The 17,701-nt window shown below is 54.3% G+C and overlaps 1 protein-coding gene and 1 long non-coding RNA gene across 3 annotated transcripts; one reads left to right on the top strand and one right to left on the bottom strand.

The window, feature by feature from the left end:
* Positions 1-10,101: 10,101 nt before the first annotated feature.
* Positions 10,102-14,774, bottom strand: LOC132653648 (uncharacterized). Of its 2 annotated transcripts, XR_009591417.1 has the most exons (3): positions 14,437-14,774; positions 12,279-13,186; positions 10,102-11,013 (listed from the first exon to the last, which is right to left on the bottom strand). It is a non-coding gene; the product is annotated as an uncharacterized LOC132653648 (long non-coding RNA). The 2 variants fall into 2 exon arrangements; XR_009591416.1 differs by lacking the exon at positions 14,437-14,774 and having other exon boundaries at positions 12,996-13,973.
* Positions 14,775-14,899: 125 nt separating this feature from the next.
* On the top strand, positions 14,900-17,052 carry Gdf15 (growth differentiation factor 15). The gene is made up of 2 exons (XM_021638035.2): positions 14,900-15,351; positions 16,276-17,052. The coding sequence occupies exons 1-2, from the start codon at positions 15,075-15,077 to the stop codon at positions 16,905-16,907; spliced, it is 909 nt and encodes a 302-aa protein (XP_021493710.1). The 5' UTR covers positions 14,900-15,074; the 3' UTR covers positions 16,908-17,052.
* The last annotated feature ends 649 nt before the right edge of the window (positions 17,053-17,701 follow it).

The raw sequence follows: 17,701 nt of genomic DNA, 5'->3' as shown, positions 1-17,701 counted from the left end.
GCCACGAGGTGGACAGAGAGCAGTGCCCCCCAAAGCTGCCCTCTGCCCTGCACAGTCACAGTCGCACATGTGCCTGTCACAGGCCTACAAAACAAAGGGGAGTAAGGAGAGAGCCTGCTCCTGCTGTCTCTACCGGAACATCAGCACTTGAGGATGAGCAGGAGGAGAGCCTTGAAGTGAGGAATACAAAGCCCCCTGGAAAACAAAAAATTGCCCACCTGTGTGGCTGAGGGAGAGAGACAGAGGAGAAGAGAGAGGGACAGAGAGAGTGGGAGGAAGAGGGAGAGGGAGGGAGAAAGTGGGAGGAAGAGGGGGAGAGGGAGGGACAGAGGGGAAGAGGGAGGGAGAAAAAGGGGGAGAGGGAGGGAGAGGGGGAGAAAGAGAGGGGGAGAGAGGGAGAGGAGGGACTGGCCCCGGAAAGGCAGCTTGGCGTGGACAGCAGCTGCTCCTGTGTTCCCTCGTTGGGCAGGCAGCACCACATGCTGACCCCTGTCCCAGGGGACCCGGCATCTCCTGCTTTCCCCAGACACTTCGCCCTCATAGATACAGAATTAAAAGTAAAACAAATCTTGAAACATGACAGGGACATGTGGAGACCCTGCATAGCTTCCTAAACCCTTCCCCCGCTGCGGTGGGAAGCACACGTGTGTCCGCCTGCAAAAAGGAATCATGACACTGTGTGTATGTGTGAGCGCTGGGACATGCCTTGTCTGGGGCCTCTCACAGAGAGCTAGGTTTGGGGGTAACTTTTTCTTTTTTTCTTTTTTTAGTGGTTTCACTCTGTAGTCCTTGAAGCCTCTTTGCTGGGACACCCTTTTTTCTTTCTTTCTTTTCTTTTTTTTTTAAAGAAGTTTCATGCTAGGGGCTGGAGAGATGGCTCACTGGTTAAGAGCACTGTCTGCTCTTCCAAAGGACATGAGTTCAAATCCCAGCACTCACAAGGCAGCTCAAAACTGTAACTCCAGTTCCATGGGATCTGACACCTTAACACAGACATATATTCAGGCAAAACATAAATTTAAAAACAAGAAGTCTCATGCTGAGTGGCACCAGGCTTCATCCCCACGGCCTGGTATGGCTCTGTCAGGGCTGCCCAGCCACACCTTAGGAAGGGCTTCCTGTTTGGCCTGCCTGGCATTAGGATTATGGCTAGTTTAGGGGACCCCTCGGTACCTCAAGTGTCTTAGCCTCTTGATGGGGGCCGTTTGGTCCTCCAAGACTCCTGTAGCACAGTGTGCCTTGTCTTTGACCCCAGAGTTCCTGCCGAGCGCCGCCACCCGGTGTCTGGGACCCCGGGAAGAAAAGATCTGCCAGCCTGCTCTCTGGGAGGAGACCCCTCACTTCTTACCCAGAAGCCAATAAAGTTGTTGAAACCTGTCATGTGTGTCCCATGTCACCTACTGGGGACTCATTCCAGGCTCAAACAGGCGTGGCTGGTGCTGGCTTCCAACAACTGGCTGGTCATTCTCCGGCCTCAGCTTTCCAAGGTCTGGGATCAAAGGAGTGAAGCAACCAATGTAATTTCCTTTAAGAATAGACTGGGATGGACCCTGGCCTCACACAGGCTCATCAGGGGCCTTGTTCCAAGGGTCTGGGGGTTCCAGGGTGGAAGCCAGGCCTCAGCTGCCCATCTCCCGTGGTCCTGCCCTGCGCCCACCCTGCCTGCAGTTTCTCTGGTCAGATGACAGCTGGCCTTGACAAGAAGGAAGCGATGGAATGGTGCTTGCCGAGCCAGGGCGTGTGACCCTGGCCTGGAACACGGATTCCTGTCACCCTGACTGTCACGCGCTGCAAACTTTTATCGTCACAGGAAGTCATAAACTAACACTCAGTGACCACTCGGTGGGGTCACCAGGTGTGACGGTTCCGGTGGTGGGTTTACAGGGGGTCTGGTGACATTCCCAGCTGTGGAATCAGTGGACACGGGCCAAGAACTTCGCTGGAAAGTATAACACCTGGACAGAAATACAGATGTTCTAAAGGACGCCCATGCCCCTCCCTTGCCTATCGGAATATTAAACAAGGGACCCCAAGACATTAGAATCTCCCCAGGGATCTGCAAGAAGGAGAAGGCTGAGGCCTGGGGCAGCCAGGGCAGGAGCTGAACTCGCTGTCCCAGCATCTGTCCACCTCAGAGGATAGCTGGAGGAAGGCTGCCTGCCCGGCACTGTGATCTTGCCCACTCAAGAAGGCCTTCAGGTGCTCTGAGCCTCTCTGCTCTTTTTCCCATTCGGTTAAATCCTGGGAGCAAGGCTGGCCTTGCCCTTCTCCCCCTTGCCCTCTGCCAAGTTATTTAATGGTTGTAATACATTCCTAAAGCTTAGGTTTAATCTCTCATTTGACCACTTCCTCCCCCTGAGGCTGACATCAGCAATCAAAAGTCCTTTTGGCTCACCTAGTTCACATGCCCAGTTAAGCATCTCATCCTAACATGGGCTTCCCCCTTCCACTTTTATAAACTTTTATAAATTGCCATTTCCCCGTGTGCCAGGTCTGTCTCCTCTATCCAGAGGCCGTCCTTTGCCCCTCTCCCCTGTTCCCTCCCCTTCTCCCCCCTCTTTCTCCTGTCTTTGTCTCTCATCGCTGCCCTCTGTCCATCCTTTGTGCTGAGGACTGGTCTCAGGGGTGCTAAGCTGAGCCCTGTCATTTCACACAGGGGTGCTGGGAACTGACCCTGGATCCTCTGCCTGAGGAGCCAGCTCTCCATCTTCTGATTACTTATTTCTGTTTACGACAAGGCTCACGTCCCCCAGACTAGCCTAGAATTCACTATATGGTTAAGGGTGGTCTTGAGTTTCTGATTCTCCTGCCTCCACCCTGTAGCACCGGTTGGCAGAGTCTTACTTTACCATGAGGGCACCGAAAGCAGAGAGCCCCGGCTGGTTAAGATGAAGGTGAAGGGTCTGCCTTCTGTGGGCCTCGGTGTCCTCCGGTAACTGCTGAACACACACCTCCCGCTGAGTGGCTGTCTGACATTTAGCGGGCACATCAGGCTTGTGCGGACAGTGCAGGGATGGGTGTGGGAACCAGGTTCTGGGCAGGGTTGGGCATAGCTCTGCTGAGGGCTCTGGCAGGAGGCACTCAGGGATCTGTGGCGGTCGGCTGACAGGCCTCCCTCATGGCCTCCTGGGCAGGGGCTCAGCTGATACTTTCCCAAGTTCCTGCTGAGTCACACCCCCCTTGGGTGGGGGAAGGAGACGAATGGGTAAGCCTGAGCCCCCTCCCTGCTGGAGAACTCAGTCCCACCCACAGGAATAAGCCCACGGAGCCACGGAAAGCAGCAGGAATACTCAGGAAGATTCCAGAACACAAGTCTTCGCAGATAAACAGTGAATTTCCTGGGACTAAGAAAATAGTGACCAGAATCATAGTCACTTAAAACTTCCAAAGATGGGGGGCTGGAGAGATGGCTTAGTGGTTGACAGCACTGGCTGCTTTCCAGAGGATCCATATTCAATTCCCAGCACCCACTTGGCAGCTACAACTGTCTGTAACTCTAAGATTCGACACAGACGTACATGCAGGCAAAATACCAAAGCACATAAAATGAAAATAGAGAAATTATCAAAGAATACCAGAGCTGGGCATGGTGGTGCACGCTTGTAACCAGCACTCAGGAAGGCCGAGGCGGGCACATCTCTATGAGCTTGAAGCCAGCCTGGTCTACAAAGTGAGTCCAGGACATCCGGGACTACACAACACAGAGAAACCCTGTCTTGAACCACCGCCCCCCCCCAAAAAAGAATGGCACCCATACGTGTTTTCTGTTGAGTCTTCAGGGTTTTCTACAGTCTATGGATGGAGACTGGGCCAGTCCTTCCCAGTTTAGTTGTTTGTTTCTGTTTATTTTTCTTTCTTTTTCTAATTTTATTTTTAGGGCTGGAGATATCTCAGAGGTTAAGAGCACTGGCTGTTCTTCCAAAGGTCCTGAGTTCAATTCCCAGCAACTACACATATAGTGAGATCTGGTGCCCTCTTCTGGTGTGCTGGCACACATGCAGGCAGAGCATTGTTTACATAATATACAAATAAATCTTTTAAATTTTTTAAAAAATTTACATATTTACTTTACATCCCAATCGTAGCCCCTCTCCCTCCTCTCCTCCCAGTCCCTCCTTCCCACCCTCTTCACTCTATTCCCCCTGCCCTTGTCCACAGAAAGGGGGAAACCCACCCCATCAGGACTGTGATTCTCCTCGACTATGGCCAGGCAAAGCAGGCAACAGGGTCTACGTCATCGACAGCACCCGCTCAACTCACTAGAGGACCTACACGAAGATCAAGGCCCATCGGTGATACATGTGTAGAGGGTCTAGGTCAAGTCCATGCTCTTTGGTTGGTGCTTCCATCTCTGTAAGCCCCAATGGGTCGAGTTCAGTTGACTCTGTTGGTTTTCTTGCAGTATTCTTGTCTCCTTCAGGTCCTTCTATCCTTCCCCCGACTTTTCCACAAGGCTCCCCGAGTTCCACCTAATGCTTGGCTGGGACTCTCAGCATCCGATTCCGTCCGATGCTGGGTGCTGGCCACAAACTTGCTCTGTTGCTGAGGATGACCTTGAACTCCTGACCCTCCTCTTCCCACCTTTCAGGTGTGGCCAGGGACTGGTTCTGCAGTGCGGCAGGTGGAAGCCAGGGCTTAATGCAGACCCGTGCTCTAACTACTGAGCCCTGTAGTGACAGAGCCCTAAGTGCTCTAGTGCTCCTCTACAGGCTCTCTAACAACTGAGCTACAAGTTCTCTGATAGGTGAGCTATGGTCCCAGTCCCAATCCAATTTCCCTTATTTGCGTGGTGCTGGCAGATTAGAACCGGTCGTCACCAGGTGACATAAATGTACTTTTGTTGTGCCCAATTCGTGAGACTCCAAAAGACCAGCAGGAATCCAGTCAGTTGCAAAACACACGAGGATCTGAGAGACCAAAAGATTAAAAAACGGTGGCTATTATTTTAATGTTTAAGGCCAGAACTAACTCGGTGGAGACTTGTCCAGCAATGCCCTGAGGGGAAGAACTCGCTTTACTGCATTCTTTCCCCACTCACTAGAGATACAGTTGCTAGGAAACTGTCCCTAGGGAGGGACACCAGATCATTAATGGTCTGGGGACCTTCCTATAGCCAATCAATTCAAAATGCAGCATTTTGACCAATAGATGCTTGCCAGGCAGTAATCGCCCCTGCTTTGGGCACGCGGGGATGGAGCAGAATCTTTAAATCACCCAACTAACTTGAGCATGGGGCTCTCAGCTCTCACCCCTTTTGTTGGTGGGGGGTGTGAGCCCAAGCTGCAGCTCGTAATTTGTAATAAAAAGATCCTCATCTGGTTTGCAATGGACTTGACTCCTGGTGGTGGTCTTTTGGGGTATCACAATTCGGGCACATCAGATTTATTACAAGCTATAGCTTGGGCTATGCCCTCACTGTCAAGCTGTTGAGAGCAAAGAGACATGTGCTCAGGTTAGGTGGTTGATTTCAAGATTCTGGTCCCTCCTAGCATGCCCAAAGCAGGGGAATTCCTGCCTGACAAGTGAATTGATTTGCTATAGGAAGGCCCCCAAACCATTAATGGTCTGGCTTCCCTTGTTTGGCCGTCCTGGGGGAGGGGGCAGTCTGGGCCGGTTTCCTAGCAACTGTATCTCCAGTGAGCAGGAAAAGAATGCAGTAAGGCTGGTTCCTCCCTGCAGGTGGCTGGACATGTCTCCACCTGTCTAGCCTTTGTTCAGGCTTGTGCTTTAAACTTTAATTTAATAAACCAAAAAACTAATTTTTAATTCTTTGGTCTCTCACTTTCTGCTATGGACAGGGTTTTTTCTGTTCACAAATGAATGTATTTTTAAAAATATTTATTTATTTATTTATTTATTTATTTATTTATTACAATTTATTCTATTTGTATGCCGGCTATGGTCCCCTCCCTCGTCTCCTCTCTCACTCTTCTTCTCCTATGCCCCTCCCCTAGTTCACTGATAGAGGAGGTCCTCTTCCCCTTCTATGAGCCTAGCCTATCAGGTCTCATCAGGACTGGCTGCATCATCTTCCTCTGTGGCCTGGCAAGGCTGCTCCTCCAGTTCCCATCAAAGAGCAGGCCACTGAGTTCATGTCAGAGAAAGCCCCTGTTCCCCTTACTAGAGAACCCACTTGGAGACTGAGCTGCCATGGGCTACATCTGTGCAGGAGTTCTAGGATCCTTGGTTGGATCCTTGCATGATCCTTGGTTGGAATACTGGTCTCTGCAGGCCCCCCATAGGCCCAATATTTTTTTTGGCTCTGTTGCTCTCCTTGTGAAGCTCTTGTCCTCCAGGTCTTTCTATCTCCCCCTACTTTCATCAGTCTCCCTGCACTCTGCCCAAAGTTTGCCTATGAGTCTCAGCATCTGCTTCAATACCCTGTTGAGTCCAGTCTTTCAGAGGCCCTCTGTGGTTGGTTCCTTGTCTTTTCCCACTTCTGATGTATATCCCCTTTGCCTTTCTGAATGAGTATTAAGCACCTTCCTCCTTGTTGTTTAGCTTCTTTAGGACTATATGTCTCCTAGGCATTTGCTCAACTATGTTCATAGCAGCTTTATTTGTAATAGCCAGAATCTGGAAACAACCCAGACAACTGAGGAATGGATACAGAAATTGTGGTACGTTTACACAATGGAATACTACTCAGCAATTAAAAACAAGGAAATCATGAAATTTGTAGGCAAATGGATGGAACTAGAAAAGATCATCCTGAGTGAGGTGACCCAGAAGCAGAAAGACACACAGGGTATATTCTCACTTATAAATGAATGTATTTTTTAAACAGGAAACAGTTTTGGATTTTATGACCTGCCTCTCTGCATCAGTTAAGGTGATGACCTGGCTTCCCTTCTTTGAGTTATTCCTGGCTGCATTATCGTGACTGGTTTTTCAGTGATGACTCACTCCTGGATTCCTAGGGCCACCGATACCAGGTCATAGGGACTGATGAAGGTGCTGAAGGCAGCTGGGCAGCTGCTTTGCATTTCTATGGTTATGGCTCCATGCCACCCTGCATCTTTTCCAGTTTGAGAATAAGAACAATCAGTTGCTCACACCTGTGATCACTTGGGAGGCTGAGGCAGGAGGACCTGATTGGGCTACATGCTGAAACACTGTCTCAAATAAAAGGAAATAAAGAATGGCGATGGTGACTTCATTGGAATTCACTACTTCTCCTTCTGGAAAGATTTCAAAAGAAGAATGGACATTCTTCCGAAAATACAGTAAACAACTCTTGTTTGGGATTATTTTCTTCCGGAGAGATTCTTGATTAGTAATTCCGGTTCTTTCTTTATTCTTTATCTCGAGATTTTAGAGATAGACTCATTCTGTTTATAATTCTGTGTTTGTGTGAGTACAGGTGCCCGCAGAGGCCATCAGCAGGTGCTGGGTCCCCTGAGGGCAGAAGCTGTCATGAGCCATCTCTCCAGCTCCTGTGAATACACTTTCTGACATTCCACATTTTTGTTTTGTGAAACAGGTTCTCGTTTAGTTCAGGTAGCCCTTCCGCTTGGTGGATAGCCGTGGGTGTTCCGCACTCAGTCACGCAGTGCTGGGGTTTGAACGCAGTGCCTCAGGAGTGCTAGGCAAGCGCTTTACCATGGAGCTATAAGCACTCTACTGATCCACAGGCACTTTACCAATTTTTACAGTCTTTTTGCTTGTTTTTGTTTTTCTAGACAGGGTTTCTTTGTGTAGCTTTGGCTGTCCTGGACTGTTTGTAGACCAGGCTGGCCTGCCTCTGCCTCCTGAGTGCTGGGACCACAGGCCTGCACCACCAAGCTCTGCTGTTTCACTGTTTTGGAGACAAGGTGTCTCTATGTGGCCCTGGCTAGCCTGGCAGACAGATCTTGAGATGTTACAGTTTTGCTTATTTTGAGACAAGGTCTCACAGTGTGGCCCTGGAAGGCTTGAAACTCTGTATGTAAATCAAGCTGATGTCCAACTTACAGAGATCTTCCTGTGTCTGCCTCCCCGTACTGGATTTGGAGGTGTGGCCACTAGGCTATGCCTGGCATTTTAGAATCTTATTTGTGATCCCAGCTCTTTATTTGTTAGAGGTTTCTTGGGAAACCTTTTCCTTTTCCTTGAGTCCCATTAGGTAACAAGGGTGTTTCCAGGGCTGTGTCAGCGGCATCCTGATTTTCTCCTCATGAGCTTAGTGTTTTCCACTTTCTTACTTGCAGACTCAGTAGTACCAGCTCAGCATCCGTGTGATTCTGGTTATAATTGTAATCTGTGTTGTAAGTTCTCCTTCTCTTCAGTACTGATCCAGCTTTTTGTTCTTTGCTTTTGAGACAGGGTCTGATGTAGCTCAGGCTGGCCCCCATCACTACATAGAAGAGGATAGCCTTAAAGCCCTGGTCCTCCTGCCTCAGCCTTCTGAGCCTGGCATGCCAGGCTTCTCTCCTTCTCTGGAAGCATTTATAAAGAAAAGAAGAAAAACGTTTGGGTTTCCCTCATGCTGCCTGTGTGGTTATTCTGCTGCGTCTCCGACCTGACAGGAGGTCAGGCCCCAGACTCCACCTCTTTCCTGATGTCTGCCCTGAGGTCTCCTTGACACAGGGCACAGCTCTGCCCTGTGACACCTGTGACACCTGTGTTTGGTGGCTTACATGTGTGTTGCTGCTGGTTTTTCTTTTTGTTGTTGTTTGGATGTTTGGTTTTTCTAAACAGGGTTTCTCTGTGTAGCCCTGGCAGTCCTGGAACTTCCTCTGTAGGCCAGGCTGGCCTCCAACTCACAGAGATCCTCCTACCTCTGCTTCTGCAAAGGGTGAGGGATTGTGCTGCTGCAGCTGGACGGGGTTTGTTTTCATCCATGGCTAAGTCCTTTCCAGTCTACCCTGTGCTTCTTTAGCGCCATTGCTCAGTGTCCCCTGTGATGTACAGGGCTGTGAAAGTGTCCCCTGTGATGTACAGGTGCTCAGTGTCCCCTGTGATGTACAGGGCTGTGAAACGTTGCTCTCTCCCGTTTTCTTGAGACAGGGTCTCTGGGCGATAGCCCAGGCTGCCTTCACACTCCATGTGTAGCTGAGGGTGACCTTGAATCCACCCCTTCTGCCTCCCCTCCATCCCCCGAACAGTCCAGGTGCTGGGTGCATGCCAGCGCTCTGCCGCTAGCTTCATTCTGTTGAAACTGGGGGACAGGTTTCCAACTGTTTAGCTATTTTTAAATTTATCAGGACTTGTTTTATGGCCTCTTCGGCCCTGGAGAATGTTCTGTGTGCCCTGGGGAAGTGCAGGTGTTCCTCTGCACCGGATGGAGCGTTCTGGGTGTGTGTGGGCACTTTCACCTTGCTGACTTAGAGTCTGCAGCCACACAGCCAGCACAGTAACTATTTGCTGGGGGCAGCCTGGTTCTACATGACTCAGTGGCCAGTGCTGGCTCAAACTTTGAGAGTCTGATCCCGAGAGCTTAGGTATGTTTAAGCACAGTTTGGTGAAAGCTTTCCTGGTGATAGTGAACTCACTTCTGGGTGCACAGTAAAGCACACAATGACGACAAGGCGCGACCACACCGAAACTTCGTAAAGCGCATGTGACACGGGGAGTGGCACATAAGGAGTGGCCCCAGGAGACAAAGACCTTAGGTTTTTAAAAGACAGGGCGCGGGGAATTCTAGGAGTTGCCTTCTGGGCAATTCATGATTGGGTGAGGTATTTAACTTTTAAAATAATTGGTTGGTTCTGGGCACCCTTAGGTCTGGTCAGTCCTGTCGTAAATATCTGATCTTCAAGTCAGTTTGGAATTTCCTGCCATATGAGATATAGCCACAGTTAAAGGTGGGAGAGAGATTAACTCATCCCGTGTCTGTTCTGAGGAGTGGGGGTTACAGGCTTTGGATCAAAGGTCAGGAGAAGGATGGGGGCCAGTTGACCCAGTTTCCAAACAAAGCTCATCTCACAGGCACCTGCCAGTGATTTTCTCTCCATTTAGTAGAGATCTCTGCTTGTTCTCTTCCTTATCTCTGCCCTCACAGATGGCTAATGTCAGGAACTTTTACATTCCTCGGCTCTCTGAAGAAGCACCAAGAGGCTTTAATTAACATGGGCCTAAAACTTGAAAATATAAGTTATAAGGCAATTAAAGAAATATAGGTTCCAAAGTTAATCTGATTCTTTCAAGGAGAACCGTTTATTTTCTTCCTCCATTCCCCAGTGCACTGTCCACAGAAGGGCCGTTGCTGAGCGTGGATGGGCTTGCTGTTACTTATTTATTTTTATTAAGTGAATTTGGTTGTGTGTCTGTGTAGATTTCTGCAGATGAGACATGAGTGCAGGTGTCCCCAGATGCCCAAATCATCAGAGTTACCAGGGGTGTGAGCTGCTGAACTTGGGGTTGGGAATCGAACTTGCGTCCTCTGCAGGAGCAGTGCATGCTCTCAACAGTTGCACTGCTGCTCCAGGCTTTAGCCTGTCTGCTGAGGACGAACCCGTGATCCTACCTCTGCTCTTCAGGGATGGGTGACAGGAACGTACCACTAACCCAGTTTATGCAAGCCCTTCATCAGCTGAGCTACAAGCCCTTCATCAGCTGAGCTACAAGCCCTTCATCAGCTGAGCTACAAGCCCTTCATCAGCTGAGCTGCAAGCTCTTCATCAGCTGAGCTATAAGCTCTTCATTAGCTGAGCTATAAGCTCTCTGCCAGCTGAGGTACAAGCACTCTGCCAACTGAGCTGGCCTACAACTTACAAAGTTTATCTATATATTTATTTGGGGGTAAACATGGTGTGACGTTCATGTTAAGGTCAGAGGACGCTGGTCGCTTCTCTCCTTCCACCATACAGGCTGGGGCTGAGCCCAGGTGCGCATGCGTATCCCCAAGAGCCCTCTGGCCTTTGTGTGTTTTCAAGGCTGCGATGTCCACTAGCGCCCATGTGCACAGACCCACTGGTGTCCGCGCTCACAGACAGGCTTCCAGGCTGCAGAGTCCGGTTTGGTCACCACGTCTCTGCTCCTTTTGCCCAATGAGTTAATGTTTCCACAGAGATTCACCCCGAACGCCAGAAGCTATAAATAGAAAACCAAACAAGAGTATTACGTGCCGGTGCCTCCCAGGCCTGCCAGCCTGCGGAGCATTTAACTCTTGGCCATGCTCCTGCCTCAGTGTCCTGAGCACCAATGCACTCCCAGGGAAGAAGGAGTTTCCTGCGTCTTCATCTCTCTCCATCTCTTTAACGCTGGACAGGGTCGCTTTGTGTGCATGAGTGTTTTGCTGTCTGTGCACCAAGTGCATGCGCGAGGCCCACAGAACGCCTGAGGGGCTGGGAACTGGACTCTGGCCCGCCTGTCCCTCACCATCACCACCACTCTGTCCTGTGCCCTCGCCCTTTTCATCAGGCCGCCTGCCACGCCCTGCCGACCCCTCAGGGCCATATGGGGAGGAGCGACAGTGCCGGAGAGCAGGTGAGTGAGAGCTGTGCTTTGATTGGTGGAGGCATGGGCTGTATTAGCATACAGGCCGGCTGGGATTGGCTCGGGCTTGGTGACACCTTCCCCCTGTCATTTAACAGAGCTGTTCTGCCGGAACTGCTGCTCTCAAGAGGATCCGGGTTCCAATCCCAGTGCCCACAGGTGTCCCAGCTCCGCGGAGCCGTTGCCTCCGTCCTGCCTAAGTACCTTCACCCACATGGCGCACAGACGCGCGCGCGCAGGAACCCCTGTATGCACACAAATAAAATTAACAACCTGGGATGGGCCCCCAGGCACCCTCACGGCTACTTTCTGGCCTCGGTCTCTCTCTCTCTTTGAGACACCATTCCGTGTAGGGCAGGCTGGCTTCCAACTTACTAACGCCCAAGGCTCCCCGTGGATTCCTCCCCTGCCTCGCCTTCTAGGGGATGACACCCATAGCCTTGCGCCTGCTTCACAGAACTCTACCAGCTGAGCTCCAAGCCCTGCCGAACGGCAGCTCCATTGTTAAGGGAAGAATTGTGGGTAACGGGGGGGGGGGAGATCCCCAGTGGCGTCCGGAAGCGCCCAGAGCGGAGAGGAAGCGAAACTCTGCTGCGCACGGCCAGGGCTGTCTGCACAGAGCTCAGGTGGACTCTTCCTGGGGACAGAAGACCCTTTTCACACGTCCCCGGAGGAATGCTGGCTTTTATCTACCGGCCAGAAGCCCATCTAGGCAGATTCTAGGAGCCTGAGACCTAACATCTACCAAGACCTAAGCACTCTACCAACTGAGCTACCAGCACCCTTCTATTGGAGCTTAGGCCCTGGACCAGGAGAGCCCCAGCCCTCAATAAATTTTGAGCCAGGGTGTCCTCAGTTACCTAAAAAGTAGCCTTGAAGTAGCTCTGTGACGCTGGCTGAGCCCAGGCCCTCCTGCCTCATTTCCCAGGGGCTGTTTTCCTGGTGCCGTTCACTTCTCCATGCCTGAGTGCTTTCACAGTAGCGGCAGGAGAGGGTCCCTCGTCACCCCATGACACAGCAGTTTCCCCCTTGACGCTCCCAACGCAACGCAACAGGAACCACTGAGCTGTGGCTCTGAGGGCCTGCCCAGAGCAGGCAGGAGAGCCCCAAGGACCAGCGCACAGCTTTGGAGGAGCCTGGCAGGCAGGTGGGGGCAGATGATGTGAGTGTCTGTGCTTTCTTCGGGATAGAACGTTCTAGAACCCGACAGGGGAGATGTCTGAATGGCATAAAAGTGCATTTCTGTCCCCCACGCTTCAGAACAATGAAGCAATCTCAGTGAATACACGCAGCAGAGCGGCACGGCTCAGGACCGTAAGGTTACACAGGAAGAGGGTGCAGACATGAAGTTTGCCCAAACTTGTGAGTTCTGAGTGCCTGAACGCTGCTGAGAATTTAATAACGGGCTTGCGGCGACACCGAAGCTTCATCTACTCCGCTCCCGGCAGAGAGAGAGGGCCCAGGACCACTCTGACCCCCGGGGTCATCATCACAACGACCCAGGTCACCCTGTCCTCTGTGGCCTCCCATGACATTTCAAATTGATCTGCGGGCATCAGGAGGGCCAGAGGACTCACGTTGCCCAGGGTTGACGGGGCGGGGCTGGCCCTGCCGTGCAGCTCGCCTCTGGCCTCCGACCCAGGAATGCTGCTCCTGGAGAGGAAGTCAGGGTCCAGGCCGCTGAGGTCATGGCTGGCCGGCTGCCACACCAGGCCACCCACTCCTTTGCCCGGTCCCGGGACCGATTATGAGGTCATCAGCGGAGGATCTGGGTGAAGGAAAGCCAAGTTGGCACGATGCCACATTCCAGGGTTTCCTGAAGCAGAAATCTCTGCTTAGGGGGTGATGATGCTTGTCGGAGAACGGGGGACCCCACGGAGACTTGGACCCCACGGAGGTCCTTCCGTGAATAAAGTAAATGGCTGGCTGATCCTGGCCTTAAAGAGACAGATACCCATTCCTGGGCCAGGATGCCACTCTGCAGGGAGGGTGGAATACTATACAGCAAGGAAAAGAGCTTGGTGGCTCACTCCTGCCATCTTGGCACTCCGGAGACTGAGGCAGGAGGTTGTGGGCGTGGGGTTACAGAATAAGAGGGTGATGGGACAGAAGGAACTCTCCTGAGACCCCGGATACAAGGGGACTAACTCCCGCCAAGGACACCCTGACAGGGGCCTGAGTCTCTGGGCCTGGGTGTCTATCTACTAACAGCTGTGCGTTCGAATGGCATCAAAGGGCACAGGTGAATCCACTGAGCGCCTACTGTGTACTCAGGTCACACAGCCGTGGTGGCCCCGGGGGACGAAGCCCGAGGCGTGGCTGGCGCACACAGCAGCGTGGCGGCCTGGAGAACCCAGACCCTAAGCACCAAGCCTTGAGGACACCTTTTTGAGGGGCTGTGTGAGCCCAAGGGGCAACCTGGGCTTCCTGAGGCTGCGGCCTAGGCCTGCGGGGTTGGGTGGGGCAGCGAGGGACTGTCCCCAGGGTCTGCCTCCGCCTGGACCACCGCCCGGCGCCGCGTGGACGGGCGGCTGCTCGGCGGATGTCCTGCTGCGGCCGCCAGGGGGCGCCGGGCCGCCCGGCGGCGGGAGGGGAAGGCGAGGCGCGGTCCCCGCGCGGCCTCCCACGGCACGCCCACATCCACGCGGCCATCCGCGCCGGGGACCCTCAGGCCGCGGGGACGGCTCTCTTCAGACCCTCGGCGTCTCGGGGAGGTGGAGAGCACAGCCCCGATTCACAGACGGGGGCAGACGCCGGCAGCCCGCCCAGGCCCGGACCCCGACACCTCAGGGAAAACAGATGAAAATAGCCCCGGAGCCCTGGGCCCCACGGTGGCCACAGGCCGGGCCCTCCCCGCGGGGTCGGGGACCTCAGGCTCGGGGTCTGGGGGGGTCAGTCCTGGCTTGCGCCTCCCGTCCAGCCCCGTCTGCAGCCCCCCAGAGGCCTCCCGCAGCCCGTGCGCGTGTAGGGGGCGCCTGGGCGACCCCTCCAGAGGAGGCCCGCGGCCCCGGCCCTTACACGGACGCCGCTCCAGGCTCAGGCCGCAGGCTGCCGGGCGCGCCTCGGGTTTGTCGTCGTAAGAAGAGTGTGTGAGCACCTCGTCGTCGGGGGGGAGGCCAGGCTGGCGAAGGCTCCCGGGCAGGGGCACGAGGCTTTGAAGGGTCAGTAGGAGTCCCACGGGGCCCCGCGGTGCAGTGTGCCCCGGCTTGCCCCTGCCTTTGCAGCGCACTCGGTCAAGGCCACCAGGTCTACCCTGGGACACGGAGTGCATGGGACTTGCCCAAACTTGCCTCTTCTAGTTTTTTCTTGGCTCTTTGTTTAATCTCTACCTTTGATGGGCTGAGGAGAGACGGGAGGGAAAGAGGGTGAGGGGAGCCCGGTCCCACGGGGAAGGAAGAGGGCACTTGAACTTCAGCCTGGACTCCATCACGTGCTCTGTGGGGCGGTCAGCCTCACTCGGGTCACCGGACGGGGCGGCTTCCCTCCGGGGTGGTGAGGTGCCGTCTCCCTGCCTCCGGGGCCTGGGGTTCCCGCCCGGATTAGCCTGGTCACCCGAGCTGGCAGGCGCCCGGGGGCGGGGCGGACAGAGTCCGGTGGGTATAAAGGCGGCGGCAGAGGGCTCGGCCACAGCCACGGCCACAGGGGGACCCGGCGCCATGGCTCTGCCCGAGCCCCAGGCCCGGCTCCCGGAAGGCTCGCAGCTGAGGTTCCTGCTGTTCCTGCTGCTGCTGCTGCTGCTGTCATGCTCGTCACCGGGGGGCGCCCTGGCAGTGACCGAGCCGCGACGCCCCCTTCCGGAGCCTGAACTGCACGTCCACGAGCTCCGAGGTCGCTTCCAGGACCTGCTGAGGCTGCTGCACGCCAACCAGAGCCGGGAGGACTCGAACTCAGAATCCATCCCCGACAAGGCGGTCCGGGTACTCACTCCAGAAGGTGAGCGGCACCCGGGGACCCGACCTCCCCCCTAACCAGTTACGTCCGCGAGGCTCGCCCAACCTCCGGGCCTCAGTTTCTCCTGCAGTAGGAAGCCACATCTCTGGGGCGGCCAGCAGCCCCTCGTGCAGCGGGCTCAGCCACAGTGGGAAGGGGCAGCCGTCCTCAGCCCGAGAGGGACAGATGACGTCCAGGGAGGGCAGGGTCGCTCCTGAAGGCGCACGGAGTGGGGGGCGGGCTGGGGCGGGGAGGGGTCCTGGAGGGAGAGGCAGGGGCGAGGGCCAGAGGGAAAGAAGCTGCAGGATCAATATTCTGACGCAATCGCTGGTCAAGACTGTTCCCAGAAGCCGGTGACAGTCCCCTGCTGGCGCGTGGGCGCTAGGACTCCGCCCCCCGGCTGGGGAGGAGCCAGGAAGATCGGGCCACGCCCCCGCCGCCCGCGGGAGCCGAGCACTCCAGGCACCTGCCGTCCTCTGCCACCACAACTACTCCAGAGGCAGGAGGACTGCCATGAGTTCAAGGCCAGCTGGGGCTACGTAGTGAGACCTGTGCCCAACCTTTTTTTTCCCTTTCTTTTCTTTTCTTTCTTTCTTTCTTCCTTTCTTCCTTCCTTCCTTTTTCTTTTTTTTTTTAGTTAGGAACTTTGCAGCCCAGGCTGATTTCAAACTCAGGGCAATCCTCCTGCCTCCGTTCCCCAAGTTCTGGGAGGACAGTTAAACCAAGAGTGGTGGCGCACGCCTCTATCCCAGCGCTCGGAAGGCAGAGGCAGGTGGATCTAAGTTCAAGGCCAGCCTGGCCTACATAGGGAGTGTCAGGGCAGACAGGGTTCTGTAGAGACTTAGGCTGCTTATGTGTGACACCTGTGCACACGGGCACACCTGCACCGGCGCGAGCCACCGACCGGCTTTCTGGTTCCTTCTGCAGTGCGACTGGGGTCCCACGGTCACTTGCTGCTCCGCGTCAACCGGACGTCGCTGACCCACGGCCTCCCCGAAGCCTACCGCGTGCACCGAGCCCTGCTCCTGCTGACGCCGTCGTCCCGGCCCTGGGACGTCACCGGGCCCCTGCAGCGCGCGCTCAGCCTCCGGGGACCCCGTGGCCGCGCGCTGCGCCTGCGCCTAGCGCCGCCTCCCGACTCGGCCGTGCTGCCCTCTGGAGACGCGCGGCTGGAACTGCACTTCCGGGCGGCCGCCGGCAGGGGGCGCCGCAGCGCGCATGCGCGCCCGAGAGACTCGTGCCCGCTGGGTCCCGGGCGCTGCTGTCACCTGCAGACTGTGCAGGCAACACTCGAGGACCTGGGCTGGAGCGACTGGGTGCTGTCCCCGCGCCAGCTGCAACTGAGCATGTGCGTGGGCGAGTGCCCCCACCTCTACCGCTCGGCCAGCACGCACGCGCAGATCAAAGCGCGCCTGCACGGCCTGCAGCCCGACCGGGTGCCCGCCCCGTGCTGCGTCCCCTCCAGCTACACCCCGGTGGTCCTCATGCATAGGACGGACAGCGGCGTGTCACTGCAGACCTACGAGGACCTGGTGGCCCGGAGCTGCCACTGCGCATGAGCGCCGCCCGCCGTCACCTACACTCCCCTTCCAGGATGCTATTTATATTTGTATTTATTAATATTATTAATTTATTGGGTCGGGCTGGGTGGATGGATTGTGTATTTATTTAAAACTCTGCTAATAAACATGAGCCTGGTTTCTATGGGGTGTCTCGGTGGCCTTGGCACCATACCCACTTCCCTGGCCTCAGTTTCCCCAAGGTAGCAGCTGAAGGGAGGGGTGGGTGAAGGGATGGATGAGAAGAGTTGTGACCTCTCAGGCTCTGGAGAGGGCTCAGAGGGTAAAGTAGGGTGCAACCAAACCTGATGACCTGAGTTCAATTCTTGGGGCTTCAGATGATCTCATGATGGAAATGACTTCCGACAGCTCCCTCTCTCTCAAATACAAGGTAATTACACAAATACAATGTAATTAAAAAAAAAAAACTTTTAAAGATTTAAGACATTCCTGTAACTATCTCTGTCATTTGTCACAGGGTCTGACTCCACCTGTCTTATGGCCCTCCTATGGGAATGTCACCTTTTCAAAATTATGCAGCCCAAGGTCATCAAGTTCATGACTTCACAAAATCAGTCTGACACTGACAAGGATGAGCCAGGAAGCCACCCTTCCTGGCTCCAGCAATTACTTTCACAAATATGCATGCTGCCTCTGGTCTTTCATATGGAAAGAGCAAAGAATAAATAATAAGTTGTGTGGAAGTTTTGCCCACATTTTATCTTCTAGGAGAAACACGTATGTGTCAGAATTACTGAATCCAGACCCCTCGCTCCTGTGTCCACCCTGAGCTG

Source organism: Meriones unguiculatus, chromosome 4, assembly GCF_030254825.1.
Source record: "Meriones unguiculatus strain TT.TT164.6M chromosome 4, Bangor_MerUng_6.1, whole genome shotgun sequence".
Taxonomy (NCBI): domain Eukaryota; kingdom Metazoa; phylum Chordata; class Mammalia; order Rodentia; family Muridae; genus Meriones; species Meriones unguiculatus.
The sequence above is the reverse complement of the archived record's forward strand: the minus strand, read 5'-3'. Positions and strand labels throughout refer to the sequence as shown.